Consider the following 15,647-nt stretch of genomic DNA (forward strand, 5'->3'; position numbering starts at 1 on the left):
AGCGAGAGAGAGAGAGAGAGAGAGAGAGAGAGAGAGAGAGAGAGAGAGAGAGGGAGAGATTCATATCTATCATCCTGCATAATAAGTAATATGCATTCAATATAGTGATTTTATATTGCAATAATATTAATAAGAAGAAGAAATAGTTATATAAATAATAGTGTTGACAAATTAATTATAATATATTCATATGTTTTCATGTGTAGTAAAATAAAATCTATAATAATAGCTATATATGCTGCGTATATGCCATATAGACATACATACACACACATGTTATTATTACATATATATGTTATTATTGTTATTAGTTTTTTTTCAATTGCAGCATCTGTTCTGTTCACCTACGAATAAATACATGAATAAATAAATAAATGAATACATAAATAGGTGTGGACGATGCTCAGCTTTCTCCTGCGCTTCAACACCTCAGACCACGTGACCAACAGGCGCACAAAGCCTTATAACCGCCCGCTCACACGCACTCACACACTCACACACACACGCACCGGCTGCCTTTCTGCTTCAGTGTAGTTGACATTGACAATATCTGCTTTGTCAACAGCTGATGATTCCTCCTGAAAATCCTCTGAACAACAAGTGTAGCTGCTGGAGTTTTGTTGGAGACACTGGGACTGACAACTGGGAGACAACATCCCACTGGTTTTACTCTCAGTTTAACTGCTTTTCTTCGCGTCGTGGATCGATGTTCGTACTGAGGAAGTCAAGGTACGTCTGTTATTTAATCATCACTACTTTTCACTCGGTGTCTCTTTTTGTATTTTTTGCCTCGGTTTTTCATTGGTTGTTGGCCCAGATTGTGCGTAAAGCTTTTGGTTGTCAACAGAGGAAACATGAGAGATATTGTATTTGTGTTTCAAACTTAAACGTATTTCATCCTTCAGCTGTTTAATTGGGAGACAACGCTGTTGTCATCTTCAAAATAAAACATCTCGTTCCAAACCCCCAGCCCCAGTAAACAGTTTATTCATTAATTAATATCATAATTAAATGGATCATTGGGCAGACTGTATGTACTCCCTCTGTTTAGTTTCTCCCTTGATGCTTCATTATTCCAATGATTATTGAATTAAAAGCTTAATGCTTAATGACCTACTTTAATTAATAAGAAAGCCCTGGCTGTCCTACATACTTAATGCAGTGATTTCCCCTGAGGCTGCACAGGTTTGTCATCAACTGTTCACTTTCCCACTATTGTCTGGGATGCATCTGCTCTGGAGTCAGCTGGTTGATACACAGATTCCCCTCCTGTCTGCCAGCAACAAATCCATCCTCCACCGTATCTATCATCAGTGAATATTAATGGATCTCAAAGTAATCTGATATTATTTTATATTTAAATATAACTCGGTGTGTTTATTTTTGACTGAAGCTTTCATGGAAAGAGTTTTTATTTATTTATTTTCTTCTTCTTAGATGTCCAGTTGCTTGGCTCTAATGCAGTTTGACCACACACGTCTCCACTGAGCATCTCTGCAGCCACAGACCAGCCATGAAGTTGGCTTTGCACAGGATAGCCGGCACCACCATCAGCACGTTAACAACAGGTGTCCAGTATCTCGGCTCCAACGACGCCAGCTACGACGACCCCTCCGTCGACTCGACCCTGATCAAGAGCAAGTCCAACTTTGAGAAACCTCTCCCCGCCTCCATCGCCCACTCGCTCTCTGCACTTGTCCCTGGGAATAAGGAGGTCCTCTATAGCCTCTCTCCCATCTTCCCCACCAACGTGTCAGACCTTTTGCTCGCTAATGGCACGTCTGTGGATAGCGGAGGAGCGCCACCGTGTGGGGAGGACTTTGCCGACAACATGGAGTGCTTTATGATTTTGACTCCTGGTCAGCAGCTCGCCGTCGCCATCTTGGCACTCACCCTGGGCACGTTCACGGTGCTGGAGAACCTCATTGTGCTGTGCGTGATCCTGCACTCTCAGACGCTTCGGTCGCGGCCTTCCTACCACTTCATAGCCAGTCTGGCTGTGGCTGATCTGATAGGAAGCATCATTTTTGTCTACAGCTTCCTGGATTTCCATGTGCTCCACAGGAAGGACAGCCGCAATATCTTCCTCTTCAAGCTGGCCGGGGTCATCGCCTCCTTCACCGCCTCTGTAGGAAGTTTGTTTCTCACCGCAATCGACCGATACATATCCATCCACAGGCCCATGGCGTACAAGCGCATCGTCACAAAGACTAAAGCAGTCGTTGCCTTCAGTGTGATGTGGACGATCTCCATTGTCTTCTCACTGCTGCCGCTGCTGGGCTGGAACTGCAAGCAACTCAACTCCGTCTGCTCGGACATCTTCCCTCTCATCGACCAGAAGTACCTGATGTTCTGGATCGGCATGACGACCGTCTTGCTGCTGTTCATCATCTACGCCTACATGTTCATCCTCTGGAAGTCCCACCACCACGCCGTCCGCATGCTGAGCCGCAGCTCCCAGAGGAGTGTGATTGTCTACATGGCAGAGGGGACTAAAGTTCAGACAGTGAGGCCCGAGCAGGCCCGCATGGACCTCCGCCTGGCCAAAACCCTGGTTCTGATCCTGGTGGCCCTCATCATCTGCTGGGGCCCGTTGCTCGCCATCATGGTCTACGACCTCTTTGGGAAGGTGAACGACTTCATCAAGACCGTGTTTGCCTTTTGCAGCATGCTGTGCCTGCTCAACTCCACCATCAACCCTGTGATCTACGCCATGAGGAGCAAGGACCTGCGCAGGGCCTTCCTCAACATCTGCCATATGTGCCGCGGAGCAACACAGCCCCTGGACAACAGCGCTGAGAGCGACTGGAACAGCAGGAGTGTGAGAGGCACAGCAGGCGGGGCGGGGAAAGGCGGAAACACCCAAGTGAAAGTAGCCCGGGTTACGGTTTCTGGAGTGACTGAGCCTCACACTGCGGAGGCTGTTTGAGAGACGAGCGGCTCTGCCACAACTGTGAAATGATGATGGTGTAGAACAGCCCCGACCCTCCAGTGCACGACTCTGTGACTGTGAAATGTGCCAAAACACGAGAAACAGACTTTAGATCTGTGATATTAACACAACACTGTTCTCCTCTGTCTTTACTATCAAGACATGGTTTGTTAGGTCGCACAAGTCTGAGAAAAAGGCCAACTTGATCGTTTGGTCGTATTCCCAACAACATGTTTTGTCATCTTTATTGTAGTTTGACTTTCTTTTACAGATTTCAACTTAAAGCTAGAATTTGTAATTTCATTTTTGTACTTTCGCAGCAATATTGTGGCAGTAATGCAAACTGAAACTGTGTCCACCCCCATTCAAGGTGTCCGTTTTTGAACGATAGCTTGTAACTAAGTAAGATGAGCATCTCATTAGTGATTTGAAATCAACTACTGATGAATTTGTGAGACCATGATATTGTGAAACTTAGCATTCTATTGAGTTTTACTTTATTTATTTTCTTTACTGTGCTTAGCAGGGCAAAAAATATGGAGTCACACTTTGAAATGTAAATGTCTTCTTGATCAAAACAGAACTTCAGTCAGCAGTGATTTGGGAATGTTACATAGCTGCTTGTTACTCGTGCTTATAAAACATTTTGTGCAAAGCTTCACTGCCATGTTCTTCTGAGGCATCCGTTGTGCCATTGTGTTCCTTAAAGCTGTGTATAAGCCAAAACATGAGTTCCGTATATATATTTGTCTATTTTTATCATGTGTTTTCAGCATACCTGGTTCTTTTAAATAAAAAAACGTGAAAAATGACAAACCAGCACATCAGCGCCTGCAGCTGATTTCATTGATAAGAGATGTGTATTTCTTTCTCTACAAGGTTTAAAAGTGTGTGTGTGTGTGTGTGTGTCAGTGTTGTGCATGAACGCGTTCATTGAACACGTTCATTTTTATGAGAACGATGAACTGAACGCAACTTAATGACAAATAATGAATTTGAACGGTGAACACGTTCATATTATCTGAGGTCTAGCTAAAACGTTACGGAGTGTTTTCCTTCTCCTGAGGAGAGACGCTGTCCAAATCGAATGCTTGCACCATGTCGTTGCTCAGTGCCCGTAACATTTCCGCGATGTAGCCTAACCTAAACCAACTAACTCGACTTCGCACTACGTTACCCATGATTCATCGCACAAACATGTAGTCCAAACAAGCAACGTATTCCAAGACAACAGCTCTCGGTCTCATATAAAAATGGCAAGTGAAAGCAGAGACGCAGACTCAGCGACTACATCCGATGCACCTTATTATTATTTCCGCATCTAATTTAAAACGGCATGTGGAGCTGAAGCATCCAGCTAGCCTAAAAAGTTATCTCCAAGTAACTGAAAGTCAAAAAAAGACCAAGACCCCCTGCCAACAGCCCCAAATGACCCAAACCACATTGTCTGCAGCCTTCAAGGGTATGATTTCCCAGCAACAGGTAGACAAACTCGTGCAGGGTATGAATAAATAAACAGGCAAAATTAGCAATAATAAAAAAAATGTCTTTTAGGAATTGATACATATGAAGTACAGTTTAAGGCAAGGGGTAGTGATGGATAAAGTTTTCTTTAAAAAACAAGTTAAGTCTTTCATTCTCACTTTCCACCTTAAAACTATGAAATGAACTGAACTATGGACTAGTTCAGAATTTAAATGGTGAACTATGAACGTGAACTATTCATGTTTACTTGTATGAACCGAACTTTGAACTAGTTCATGAGAGGTATGAACTTGCACAACACTGGTGTGTGTACATGTGAACCTGTATCAAGGCTCTGGTTTTACTGACAGGTTATTAATAATTCAGCTAGAGAGGACTTCTCTGTTTTGTGGCAAACATGGCAACAACATCATCATATAAATATAGGTTTCACATCAATGAAGCTAAATTAAAATAAACACATTTTCGGTTGGTTTCATTTGGCTTGAGGGGAGATTTGAGCAGGAGCCAAGTTATATGCACTTCATCTACATGTTTTTACACTCACAACGTCTTAAGCACATTTTAAAACGTAAATTGACAAATGAACATCATTTGATGTCATACGTAGAAGTATAGGAGGAAATATTCTGTATATTGAGCTTTCCCCAACAAAAAATTCAAATACACTTGAGGTGAGTTACGGTTCTGGATGTAGCCGGGTTATGTGCAATTCATCTACATTTTTTGTTTTTACATCGTTTTAAGCCTCAAAAAATATAAATACATATTTTTTAATTTACAAAAATCTTAACAACTTTAGTGTCATTTAAATATAGGTTGAAATATACGTATATTGAGTTTTCTCAACAATGAGGCAACATTGAATGAATGTGGGTATATATTTCTTGAGGTGAGTTATGAGCAGGATGTTGCTGAGACTTTTTACAACATTTTGGCCCTTAAAATAATAAAAATATTTGAATGTACTAACAACTTTACATAATTTTGTGTCATAAATCTAGATACACTAGTTCAGCAGTATAATATGTGTGACACTGCCCTCCTGTGGGGATAAGGACACATTATTATTATTATCATTATTTTTGACTTACTATTCCCAATGCATCGATCCTGCTGAAAGCAAATAATTTAAATTGTTGTAAATAAATAAATATAATGAACTAAATACAAATTCCCAATCTCTATGACGACATGGAACTTTAATTGCCCTCCCTCGACTCTCTCTCTCTGAATGACCCAGAGTGCACCGCGGCGCCTTTCACACGTGACGTCACGGAGCGGAGAAGCCGACAGCCTCGTATGAAAAACAAGCAGCAGGAGTTGTGTTAGCTAGCCCCGCTATCTCCAGCTAGCCCCGCTATCTATCAGCCAACGGTCGGCCCGCAGCTGGCGGCTCCTCGCTGCAACTTTTGGGACGCAACTTTCCCAACAAGCCGATAGCCGGCCGCTGTGTGACGGAACAGCTCCTCCCTCCAGCGACAGGTAAGAAGCGGCTTTATTCCGAACGTGCAAGCGCGGCGCAGGGTCCGAGCGGCGGCGGCCAAAGCTAACGTTAGCTTTGTTTTCTTTTTGATTGTTGGCTAGCGAGCGCGGCTAGCGTTAGCCCGCTAGCAGGTATCCAAAGCCCGAGCTGCGCAGTATCCCTGGCGTGCGCTCCCTCCGCGAAACGATCTGACCCCCGCGGGACAATTCACGTTGGAACTGGCTCAGCACAATACAGAAGAGCCGCGGCTATCGGCTCAGCGACATCACTCGTGTCGTCACTTCATTATTGTCTTGTTTCGGTATTTTTGCACCCCCTCTTTCCTTCCCCCCTCCTCCTCCTCCCTTTAACAAACTAAAGTCATGGCGTGTGGAGCCACCCTGAAGAGGACCATGGATTTCGACCCACTGATGAGTCCCGCTTCCCCCAAACGACGAAGATGCATCCCCGTGGCCCCGTCGTCCTCGTCCCCTAGGAAGTATCTTAGCATGGAGCCCTCGCCATTTGGGGAGTCATCGTCCAGACTTAGTGCAGGTATGGTGCTGGCCTGCTGGTTCAGAGGCATTAGCAACATGTTGAGCCTCACCACAACTAACCAGAAGGCAGCTGTGCTCCTCTGTGATAATGTGAATCCTCCATTGTCTTTGCTGATGGACTTGTGTTGTTGATTGTGTCCGTCTGTCCTTCCAGAACAAATCCTCAACAGCATCAAGCAGGAGTACAAACGCATTCAAAAGAGGAAGCATCTAGATGGAGGCTACCAACAGTCGGAGTGCTGCTATTCTCCAGAGTCCCCACCCCAGTCGTCTACTATGAATGTTTCCAGCATGCCAGGTTAGCTGGTTTGACACCATGCCTATAGCTGACACGGTTACTGTGACATGTATTGACTCAATCACAACCGCTACGCACATAGTGATTCTTAGGTCTTTGCTCGATCCGTGCAGGAACGTCCTCCGGAGGTGTTTCTCCCACTAGAAAAGAACAGCCGTTATTCACCCTCAGACAAGTTGGGATGATCTGTGAACGCCTGCTGAAAGAAAGGGAAGAGAAGGTGCGGGAAGAATACGAGGAGACCATGACCTCAAAACTGGCAGGTTTGTATGTTCAGAGTAAGAAGACAGAAAAAGAAACCCGGTTATAAGGAAACACACTTAGTTTTACTTCCTCATAGTTAAGTTAGTGGATGTTAATTAAGTTTTTCATAAAGACAATTAATAACAGGAGCACTTCCTCTGTCTCCTACACCTGCTAGTGAGCTCCAGAGGGGAGTTAATTTAAAATATGATGTAGTCACAGATGTAAGTAAACAAAATTCAATATATAATCTATATAAAATGATGACTGTCAAAGTTACCAAAACCCAAATTCATATGTTAAACCAGTGACTGTCAATTGCCTGACAGGTTGTAAAAATGCATTAAATCTAGACATACTGTCAATACGAGCAGTAACAAACAAATATTTATGTCATTATAAAAGTATCAGATATCTATGAAAATTGTCAATGAGGTTGAATAACTGAGCAGTTATATCAACAGTACTGGGCCGTGATGTTATTTGCTAGTAACTAATTCAGCAGGACACTGTTGCACTAAGCTACGCTTCGGGATGAAATAACTTCCTGTTCATTGCCTCATAAAACTTTTTTCAAATTAGCATTGATTGATAAGACGAGTGATTGGTGTAGGGGTCTCTTTTTAAATTCGTTTCTGAGAAAATGTAAAGATTGAAAACCTATTTCAATAATGGAAGTTGTGTTGAAGTCTTAACATGTTGATTTTCCTGTGGATTTCAGAACAATATGACACCTTTGTGAAGTTCACACACGATCAGTTAATGCGACGATTCGGGGAGCAACCTGCGAGCTGTGAGTAGTTTTCATTGCATCAGTGTTTACACGCTCGTGTTTCATGTAATGACTTAACGTGTCAAAGTGTTGGATCTCAGTGTGAGCGCCGTCTTTCTGAAGTTTTAAAGTAACAAGTGTGGTTTTTCTGTGGTTTTGTTTGATCTCCCTCTGCTCCAGATGTTTCCTGAGTGGGACACAGAAACGTCTGCAAGGCAGCCTCCTCTTGCTGCAAGCTGTCATGTGATATTTCAAGAAAGAACGAAAAAAATGCTCATCATTGTAAGAGATTCAGTTTAGCTAGTTTAAATCAAACTTTTCTTACTGTGCCATATTTCTGTCTTTGGGCAAAGGTTTATATGAAGCTGTTGTTGTTACCACTCTGTTGTAAGCAACTAGGTCCTAATGTAACTGAATGGACCCTATCTCTACCAGTGGCCTATGTTCCTCCTGCTGTACGTATCTACAGTTATCTCACTTTTGTAATGATTCCCAGCATTCCAGGCTTTGTCACTTGTTTCTCTTTGTTACATGTAAATACGATAAAGGAGCGCAGAGTTTAAAACAAGGTTTGCTGGTCAATCTGAAAGGAAGTGGAAGAAACACAGCTGAACAGGGAGAATGTTTGCAGTTCGTCCTCTGTTCATTGCTTTTTAAATTGAGAATAATGTGGGCAAGTTTCTTTTTTTTTCCTCTCCCTACCAGTGTTTTATTTATTTTGACTTTTGTTTTGCTGGTATCATTTTGAAACCAATGTACTTATTGGGAAAAAAACAATAAATCTTTTAAGAGTTGAGAATCGTATTTGTGCATGAAGGACAAAAAAGCTCGTCCCCTCATGTAATATCACTGCATTGTATGAAAAAAACTCCCTGATCGCAAATATCAGTTTTCCAATTAACTGTTCACTATAAACGCGTATCTAAGCTGTGCCTCCTGCAAAATGAGGAAATGCTGAATTCAAATTTCCTCTAGTATGATGGAGTTTTGTGGCCACTTAAAGGTGGAAAATTGGGACTTAGAAGTTGTAATTTTCAGATAAGATGGAACTACATTCCCTTTTCTGGAACACAGCACCAGATATTAGAGATCTGCATCCTAAGATATAAAAGTATTTTCTTAGTTTGTTCTCTCAAAGTTGTTAATACAAGTATTCATAGACATTCACTTCATATTTTTTATTAGTAGAAAAAAACATTATGAAATATAGATCCAACTCCCACTTGATAAGCGCTATAGCAAATGGAGACAGCCTCCACAGACGATCAGGTCTTCTTTCAGTGGTCAGCAGCCCCCCCAGGTGAGTCGAGCCACATGGTCCGTCTTCTGCTTGGTGGATTTAATGAAGCCCAGAAATTCCAGTTCCGATACGGCTTGGATGAAACGAGCGCTGGAGACGAAGATGAGGAACAAAGGTTTCTGAAAAGTGGACTAAACTACAGCCTGTGTTGATAAATCCTGAACTACAACATGTGAACTGACGTGTTATATGTAGAGCAAATGGTATTGACAGTTACCTCAGTGTCTGTCTTCATCACAATCACTGTTTACATTTTATAGTTGCACAGACACAACAAGACTTGGTAATGTCGTTTGCCTTATGTTCATTTCACCCAACGAATTAAACATTAAGCAAGTATGCAACTAGAGGAAACATGATGGAAGGATACTGTTTGACTTGATCCACTTTCCCAAAATCTTCAGAATCTGGTTCGTTACCCTCCGCTGCAGAAACCACGGTGGCGTAAGCCTGAAAACAAACACGTTCATGCACATGTCCAATGTCTTATCTTCAGATCAATAAGGTGACACATCAGTTGTCAGGATCAATTAAGACAGAAAAACAAAAGGTACGGTTGAAGGGTTACAAACAAAGTTATGTATCTTTACAGAGGTTTGTTGCCCTGTTAACAAGTTAAGTTACTTTCAATCAGCCTACAAAATAATGATTTAAAATACAAACTCACTTCTAGCCAATCAAAGAGGTTGATGAGTCTGCCGCACTCCAGGTGCAGCTTGTAAGCGATGCAGATATCAGGAGCAGCATTAGAGACCGACCCGTCCTCCGTCTTCAGGTTGTCATTCTGAAAGGAAAGTCAAGAGTTAAGATGTCTTAACATTTTGAGGTTTTTCCAAAGCATGTATCACACACACACACACACACACAAACATATAAAACTATTTTTTGTAGTTAGCTTCAGTCCTGCATGTGTAACCTCCAGTCCCTCTTGAGTTGTACCTGGATGTAATAGTAGGGGCTGTTGAGAGCAGCCTGAATGGAGGTGCGAGGTGTAGCGTTGAGGTGCCGTCTCACAGTGGCAGACGAGCTGTAGTAGCAGACTTCGTTCAGGGTCTGAGACTCTGGGGGAGACAGGTGACTCCTGGGTGGGAGAGAGATGTTTGGAATATTTTTATTTGATCGTATTAAATTCAATCAAACTTTCAGTGGAGCAAGAAACTGATCTGTCTTACTTCACTAGGCCATCGATAAAATCGATGGCTTCATTGCGTAGAACCTCAAACGGACTGAGTTTCTTGGATCTCCGAGACTCGTTCATCTCCAGCAGCGTCTGGAAAACACGACAATATCCAGTTTGGATATCAGTGGAGTGGGGATTTTGTTCAGAGAAAACAAGTCAAGTTAATAAGTTCCCTTCAAAATACAGATGAGTTACCTTCTGCAGCTGGAAGAGATCTGTTTTCTTTTGAAGGTTTTTCACTGGAGACGTGAAACTCTCTTCCACATCAGGGACAGATTCAACAGCTGCTGCTGCTAAGATGAAAACGAAAGACAAGAATGAGCAAGTAGGGACGTAACATTTCCGTTGCCTATTTCACTAACTTTAATAATTAATTGAGAAAAGATGCAACCATATTTTAATACTTACTGTCCAACTGCTTGAATTTGGCGAGCAACTCCTCGAGCTGGATAAGAGCGTTCTTCATCTCCTTTGACTTGACCTGCTGCAGAATCTCTGCACACCTCTGGAGCAGCGTGATCAGCTCTTCTTTGGCCAGCATCCTGGGAGGAAAACCCACAGGAAGTTTAGGACTGAACGGTACTTGGGATGTTGTTGGAACACTACAGTTTGATCAGGGGAGCAACAAAGACTCAACACCATTTTACAAAACATCAATCTGTCCACCAGGAGGTGCAATAACCACAACATATCAAAAATAGAGCATCTTAAAACAGTAGGCAGGAATCTAAGTGACTACAGTTACTGTCATTTATATTTTTAATGTCTGACGTCTATTTCTTGGTAACATACAGATTAATTATGGAGGCTTACTTCAGAAGCTTCATGGCCGACTGGTAATCTTCATTCTCCCACACGTTCCTCTCGAGGCAAATTAAATGGAGCTCCCTGATCTGCAGCACACAGACAACTTCAGTGAAAAAAAAAAAAATCACACACCAGCACAGCAACAGAGCAAAACGTAGTTATAGTCAAAAGAGCTGGTTTAAAAGTGTTTTTTTAAATATTGTTTTAGACAAAGAGCTCAGAGTTCATGCCTGTTTCCCCAGAGGGTAGCGAGGTAATGACGAGGCCAGCGTGTGGAGGCACCTCAGGACGGGGTAGTAGTTCTTGTGGTAGCTGCGAAGGTCTTTTATCAGCCTCTGACACACATCCTGAAAACAGATGGTCAGCTGAGGTGTACGATTGAGGCCAGATATCTGCATTATTCTTGGCCAGTGCCTCAGGAGGAGAGGTAAAACAAATAATGTACCTTTAAATAACCATCATCCTTCAACAGACGAACCTGTTCCTCATGTTCCTGCCTCTCTACATACCTGGGAAAAAATGTTAAGTCTGTTTTAATTTGAAAAGGTGAAAAGCAAACCATGAAACAAACAACACAATATTAAACTTTATTACATCATGATATAATTTGAAGTTATCCGAGTGTTCACAAAATTCTAAATCAATTTTGATATTGAAACATTTTCAATTCTACATAGAAACAAAGAAATAAATCTTTGCACACAGGTGAAATAAAAATTGGGTTTGTACCTCTTGAACGACGGCAGCTGCCTGATCCTCTCCAAGTCGCGGAGACTGAGCTGCATCACGTTCAGAAGAGCCTCCTTCTTCTTACAGCACAAAACGCTCAGAGGCTGCGAGTGAAAGTGCTCCAGCAGAGCCAGCTGCACAAAGTCACACACACACACACACACACACACACACAATGCACTTCTGAATGAGATCTTCAGACGAGGCGACAAAAGCACAGGGAAGACTGATAAAGCATTAAGGAGCATCTCTGTACCTGAACACCCTTGATGAAGTTTCTCACTGAGAAATCGTGGTAGAGGAAAATGCTGATCAGCACCTGCATCACTTTGCCATTGAGCTTAAACGGGAACTGATGTGTCAGGATCAACTGGAAACAGACAAGACAAAACAATTATATAATATACATTTAAATCAAATAATCTAGTAATATATTTATTAAAACATTTGAAAAACTGTACGTTTTGGGGGACATGGAAAAAAGATTCACAATAAAAAGCAACCAAAAGAAAAATATATACAGTCTTAAATATTACGATACCTTTGTAACACATGCTTAAAAAATGTTTTTTTATGGATAACTTTACATGGAACATCCATTATTTATTCATCGCCTGTTTATTAACAAAGGAAATACTTGTTGACGGGTGAAGGGAAGTTGGTGCGTGAGATGGACAGGCGGGTCAGTGCGGTGGCGTCAACAATAATATGGACGTTGTATCGGACCGTTGTGGTGAAGAAGGAGCTGAGCTGCAAGGTTTGCTGGTTGATCAACATTCTGACCCTCAGTGAAAAACGTACCTTGTCTATGACTGTGGCCAGATGCTGGGTGCAGGACAGGGACTGGAAGAGCTCTATGCACAGCAGGGAGGACACAGAGTGAGGCAACATGTGCTGGATGGTGCTGGGGGACGTGGCGATGCCGAAGATGAACATCAGCGGCAGACGTTCGATGTACAGACTGCGGAATAGAGAAAAGAGTCGACTTAATGAAGATTCTTTAGGCGGCTGCAAAAGCGGATTTGTTTAGGAACTTAATAAGTCAATGATCAAATCGCATGTAAAGAGTTGGTTCAACTCAGGAGTTCCTGGTTACCTGCAGATCAGGATGAAGTTTTGAAGAACCCTTGGATTGAAAGCCTCCAAGTCTTTAAAAATAATTACGACAGGAGGCTGTTGTTGCTCATCTTTGGCTGGAGAACTTCGCTTTTTTCCAGGAGTACCACCGCTGGATTTCTGACAGAGATATAAACATATTTCTCTTTAAATATCAGCTGAACAAACTTAATTTGTATCAAGCTACACCTTCCATTCTCACCTTTGTTTTTGTGTTGTACCAGTCGCAGAGTGTACTGAGGGAGCAGTGGGCGCTCTTGTGGAGCGGAGCACTCGTCTGCTCAGCCTCCTCCTCTTCCTCCTCATCATCTACGGCCACATCTGTGCCCGTTAACTTCTCCAGCACCCTCTTCATCAAATGCTTCAATGCTGAAATGATGAAGCAGGAAATATAAACTTGAAAGCTCAAACTGTCACAGGAGTAATGACACAACCAAGACTAAGATGATTCAAACAATCGAGAATGGCTTTCAGTAGAGCACGTACCCCCGCCAAGGCCCAACAGTCTGAATTAAATCAAACAGTCACCTGAATATGCCTGATTCTTTCACTAAGATCCATTTATTATTTCCTGGGAAAATGGTGAAAAAGACAAAAACACCACATCTCACAATTTTAAAGAAAGTGAATTCCTGGATCCACTCCTATGACCCGGATCTGCGTAAAAATTTAACGTGTTCTTCCCTGAAGCTCACCACATCCTTCCACAGAGTTTCATGGAAATCTGTTTAATTGTTATTGTGTAATAAAGCTTTCAAACATACAAACCAAGCAACAAACAAACAGAGAGGGGTGAAAACAAATCTCCTTGGCGGAGGTATCGAAACAAACAGTTTCTTAGTTTTTAAATGGAGGCTCTTACTTCCACACTCCTTGGCCTGGACCGAGGCCACATGAGGGGTGACAGACTGCTGGAGCTGCTCCGACAGACTCTGGAAGGTCATGTCATGATCTGGGACGTTCACACCTGCGGAGAACAAGGTAGGAAAAGCGAGTCAGACTAAATGTATTAACCCCTCAAAGGCAAAGAGAAAGGATGATGAATATAGGGTCAGCAAACGTCTGTGTACCAAGGACTAGAGCTGCAGTGGGTATCTCACTGGCTCTCATCTTCGACGCCCAGTCACTGTGTTGACGAGTGGAAGAGCATTTCCTGGTTAGGTCCAACAAACTGTCCAGGACTTTCCTGTTGAGTTCATCCTGTAAGACCTTACGTGCAGGAAAGAAAATATGGTGAATATAGTGTTCTTACTTCAATCCACTTACTGAATCCAGCAGTAAGTTCAAAATCTGTTCAACAGTGCAAAGTGTTTTAAAATGTATCTTGTTGTTCTTCTAAAATGACATAGTGCTAATGTGATGATGATATATTTTTACCTCTGTGTCTGTTTTGATTTGCTCCCACAGAAGCTGACAGAGTTTGAATCGTACTTCACTGTTTTCTGCCCCTTCACAGCCGTCAGTGAAATGGTCCTCTGAGGAGAAAACAAGGCAAACAGGAAAATAAGTTTCAAGGATTATTTGTCAGATGTAAGTTAACACAGAGTCAGTGGTACATGGAAAAGAACACTATTGTACATTAAACATAATAAAAAGAAAAAGAAATAAAATCCAGCTCAATATATATAAATAAAAAAATCAAATACTATACTATTCTTTTTAATAAAATGAAAAGGAAAAATAAATCAAATAGAGCCCATTATAAATAAAATAAATATTAAATACAATACTACTATATAAAGACAAACAAAACAGAAAATAAAATGTAGAGCTCAATATAAATAAAATAAATATGAGATACACTACTAACATATAAAGATACAAAGAGAACATAGAATATATACATCAATATAAATAAAATAGGAAACTATTGAGTGTGAGGATGTGAGTGTAAAACCAAAGTGACATGTGATCATACGAGTTATGTTTATTGCAGTCACGTGTCAAAGACAACTTCTTACAGATCTGAGCAGAACTCACCTAAACTCAGCTGCTTCTTCTTCTTCGCACTTGGTTTGAAAACAAAACAGCCCTGAAACGTCAGCGGCCACAACGTGAGTCAACAGCAACAACAACAACACACAGACGAACTATGACGCCATGTTTACGTGACTTGTAACTTTAGAAGGGGACTTTACCTTCGACACAGATGAAGTCGACATGTCAGGACCGTTTTAAATCAGAGTTCAACGCTGGAAGTTTAGTGGAAAGAAAATGTGGATTTAAAATGACTGCAGCTACCACATCCCGCCAACGTGACGTAGCCGGAAGAGGTTGTGTTCAGCTGTAAACGGCTGTTCCGGTGTGTTCGTAAGTTTGACTTCATCCTCAATTCTTAAGTTGTTGCTCATGATAAAGTAAAGTTACGGTCTTATGCATGTTGAAAATATAAACTGACATGTGACCGTGAGCCTTTTGTTAATTTCAGTCGAATCTCTGTAGTTTTAGAGGCTGTGGTTTGTTTCTGTTTAACATTGCGGATCTTGAACACCCTCCTTGTTGCGGTCTCATTCATACCCATAGATGGCAGAAAAATGTAAAGATGCTGCTCCCACATACTTGTTATATATTTATATTAATACATTTATAATTTTAAAAAGTAATGTTTACAGCTTCAAAGTATTATTTCGTTGTTTTAAGTGCAATTTGTAAACATGAAGTGATTTTGTTGGTATTTATTTAGCTGCATCAGTCAACATTTCATTTTAATGCACTGTATATTATATTTGAGGTCTCATAAAACAAGCAAAGAAAACAGTATTT

The 15,647-nt window shown here is 41.6% G+C and overlaps 3 protein-coding genes across 6 annotated transcripts; 2 read left to right on the forward strand and 1 right to left on the reverse strand.

Moving 5' to 3' along the window:
• Positions 1-473: 473 nt before the first annotated feature.
• Positions 474-3,726, forward strand: LOC118116538 (cannabinoid receptor type 1B-like). The gene is made up of 2 exons (XM_035168284.2): positions 474-729; positions 1,438-3,726. Exon 2 carries the CDS (start codon positions 1,514-1,516, stop codon positions 2,927-2,929), a length of 1,416 nt encoding a protein of 471 aa, XP_035024175.2. The 5' UTR covers positions 474-729; positions 1,438-1,513; the 3' UTR covers positions 2,930-3,726.
• Positions 3,727-5,667: 1,941 nt separating this feature from the next.
• Positions 5,668-8,546, forward strand: LOC118116286 (akirin-2). Its single transcript, XM_035167847.2, has 6 exons — positions 5,668-5,902; positions 6,264-6,437; positions 6,594-6,737; positions 6,851-7,000; positions 7,702-7,773; positions 7,933-8,546. The coding sequence occupies exons 2-6, from the start codon at positions 6,266-6,268 to the stop codon at positions 7,941-7,943; spliced, it is 549 nt and encodes a 182-aa protein (XP_035023738.1). The 5' UTR covers positions 5,668-5,902; positions 6,264-6,265; the 3' UTR covers positions 7,944-8,546.
• Positions 8,547-8,915: 369 nt separating this feature from the next.
• orc3 (origin recognition complex, subunit 3) lies at positions 8,916-15,161 on the reverse strand. Of its 4 annotated transcripts, none has more exons than XM_035167845.2 (20): positions 15,023-15,161; positions 14,865-14,916; positions 14,262-14,359; positions 13,955-14,093; positions 13,747-13,851; positions 13,087-13,253; positions 12,865-13,004; positions 12,570-12,729; positions 12,025-12,138; positions 11,769-11,902; positions 11,485-11,548; positions 11,270-11,386; positions 11,046-11,125; positions 10,641-10,774; positions 10,428-10,522; positions 10,225-10,322; positions 9,992-10,133; positions 9,720-9,836; positions 9,423-9,502; positions 8,916-9,142 (listed from the first exon to the last, which is right to left on the reverse strand). In XM_035167845.2, the coding sequence occupies exons 1-20, from the start codon at positions 15,044-15,046 to the stop codon at positions 9,037-9,039; spliced, it is 2,166 nt and encodes a 721-aa protein (XP_035023736.2). In that variant the 5' UTR covers positions 15,047-15,161; the 3' UTR covers positions 8,916-9,036. The 4 variants fall into 4 exon arrangements, with proteins under 4 accessions (XP_035023736.2, XP_035023734.2, XP_035023735.2 ...); XM_035167843.2 differs by having other exon boundaries at positions 10,428-10,525; XM_035167844.2 differs by lacking the exon at positions 11,485-11,548 and having other exon boundaries at positions 11,270-11,453.
• Between the last annotated feature and the right edge of the window lie 486 nt (positions 15,162-15,647).

Source organism: Hippoglossus stenolepis, chromosome 10, assembly GCF_022539355.2.
Source record: "Hippoglossus stenolepis isolate QCI-W04-F060 chromosome 10, HSTE1.2, whole genome shotgun sequence".
Classification (NCBI taxonomy): Eukaryota; Metazoa; Chordata; class Actinopteri; order Pleuronectiformes; family Pleuronectidae; genus Hippoglossus; species Hippoglossus stenolepis.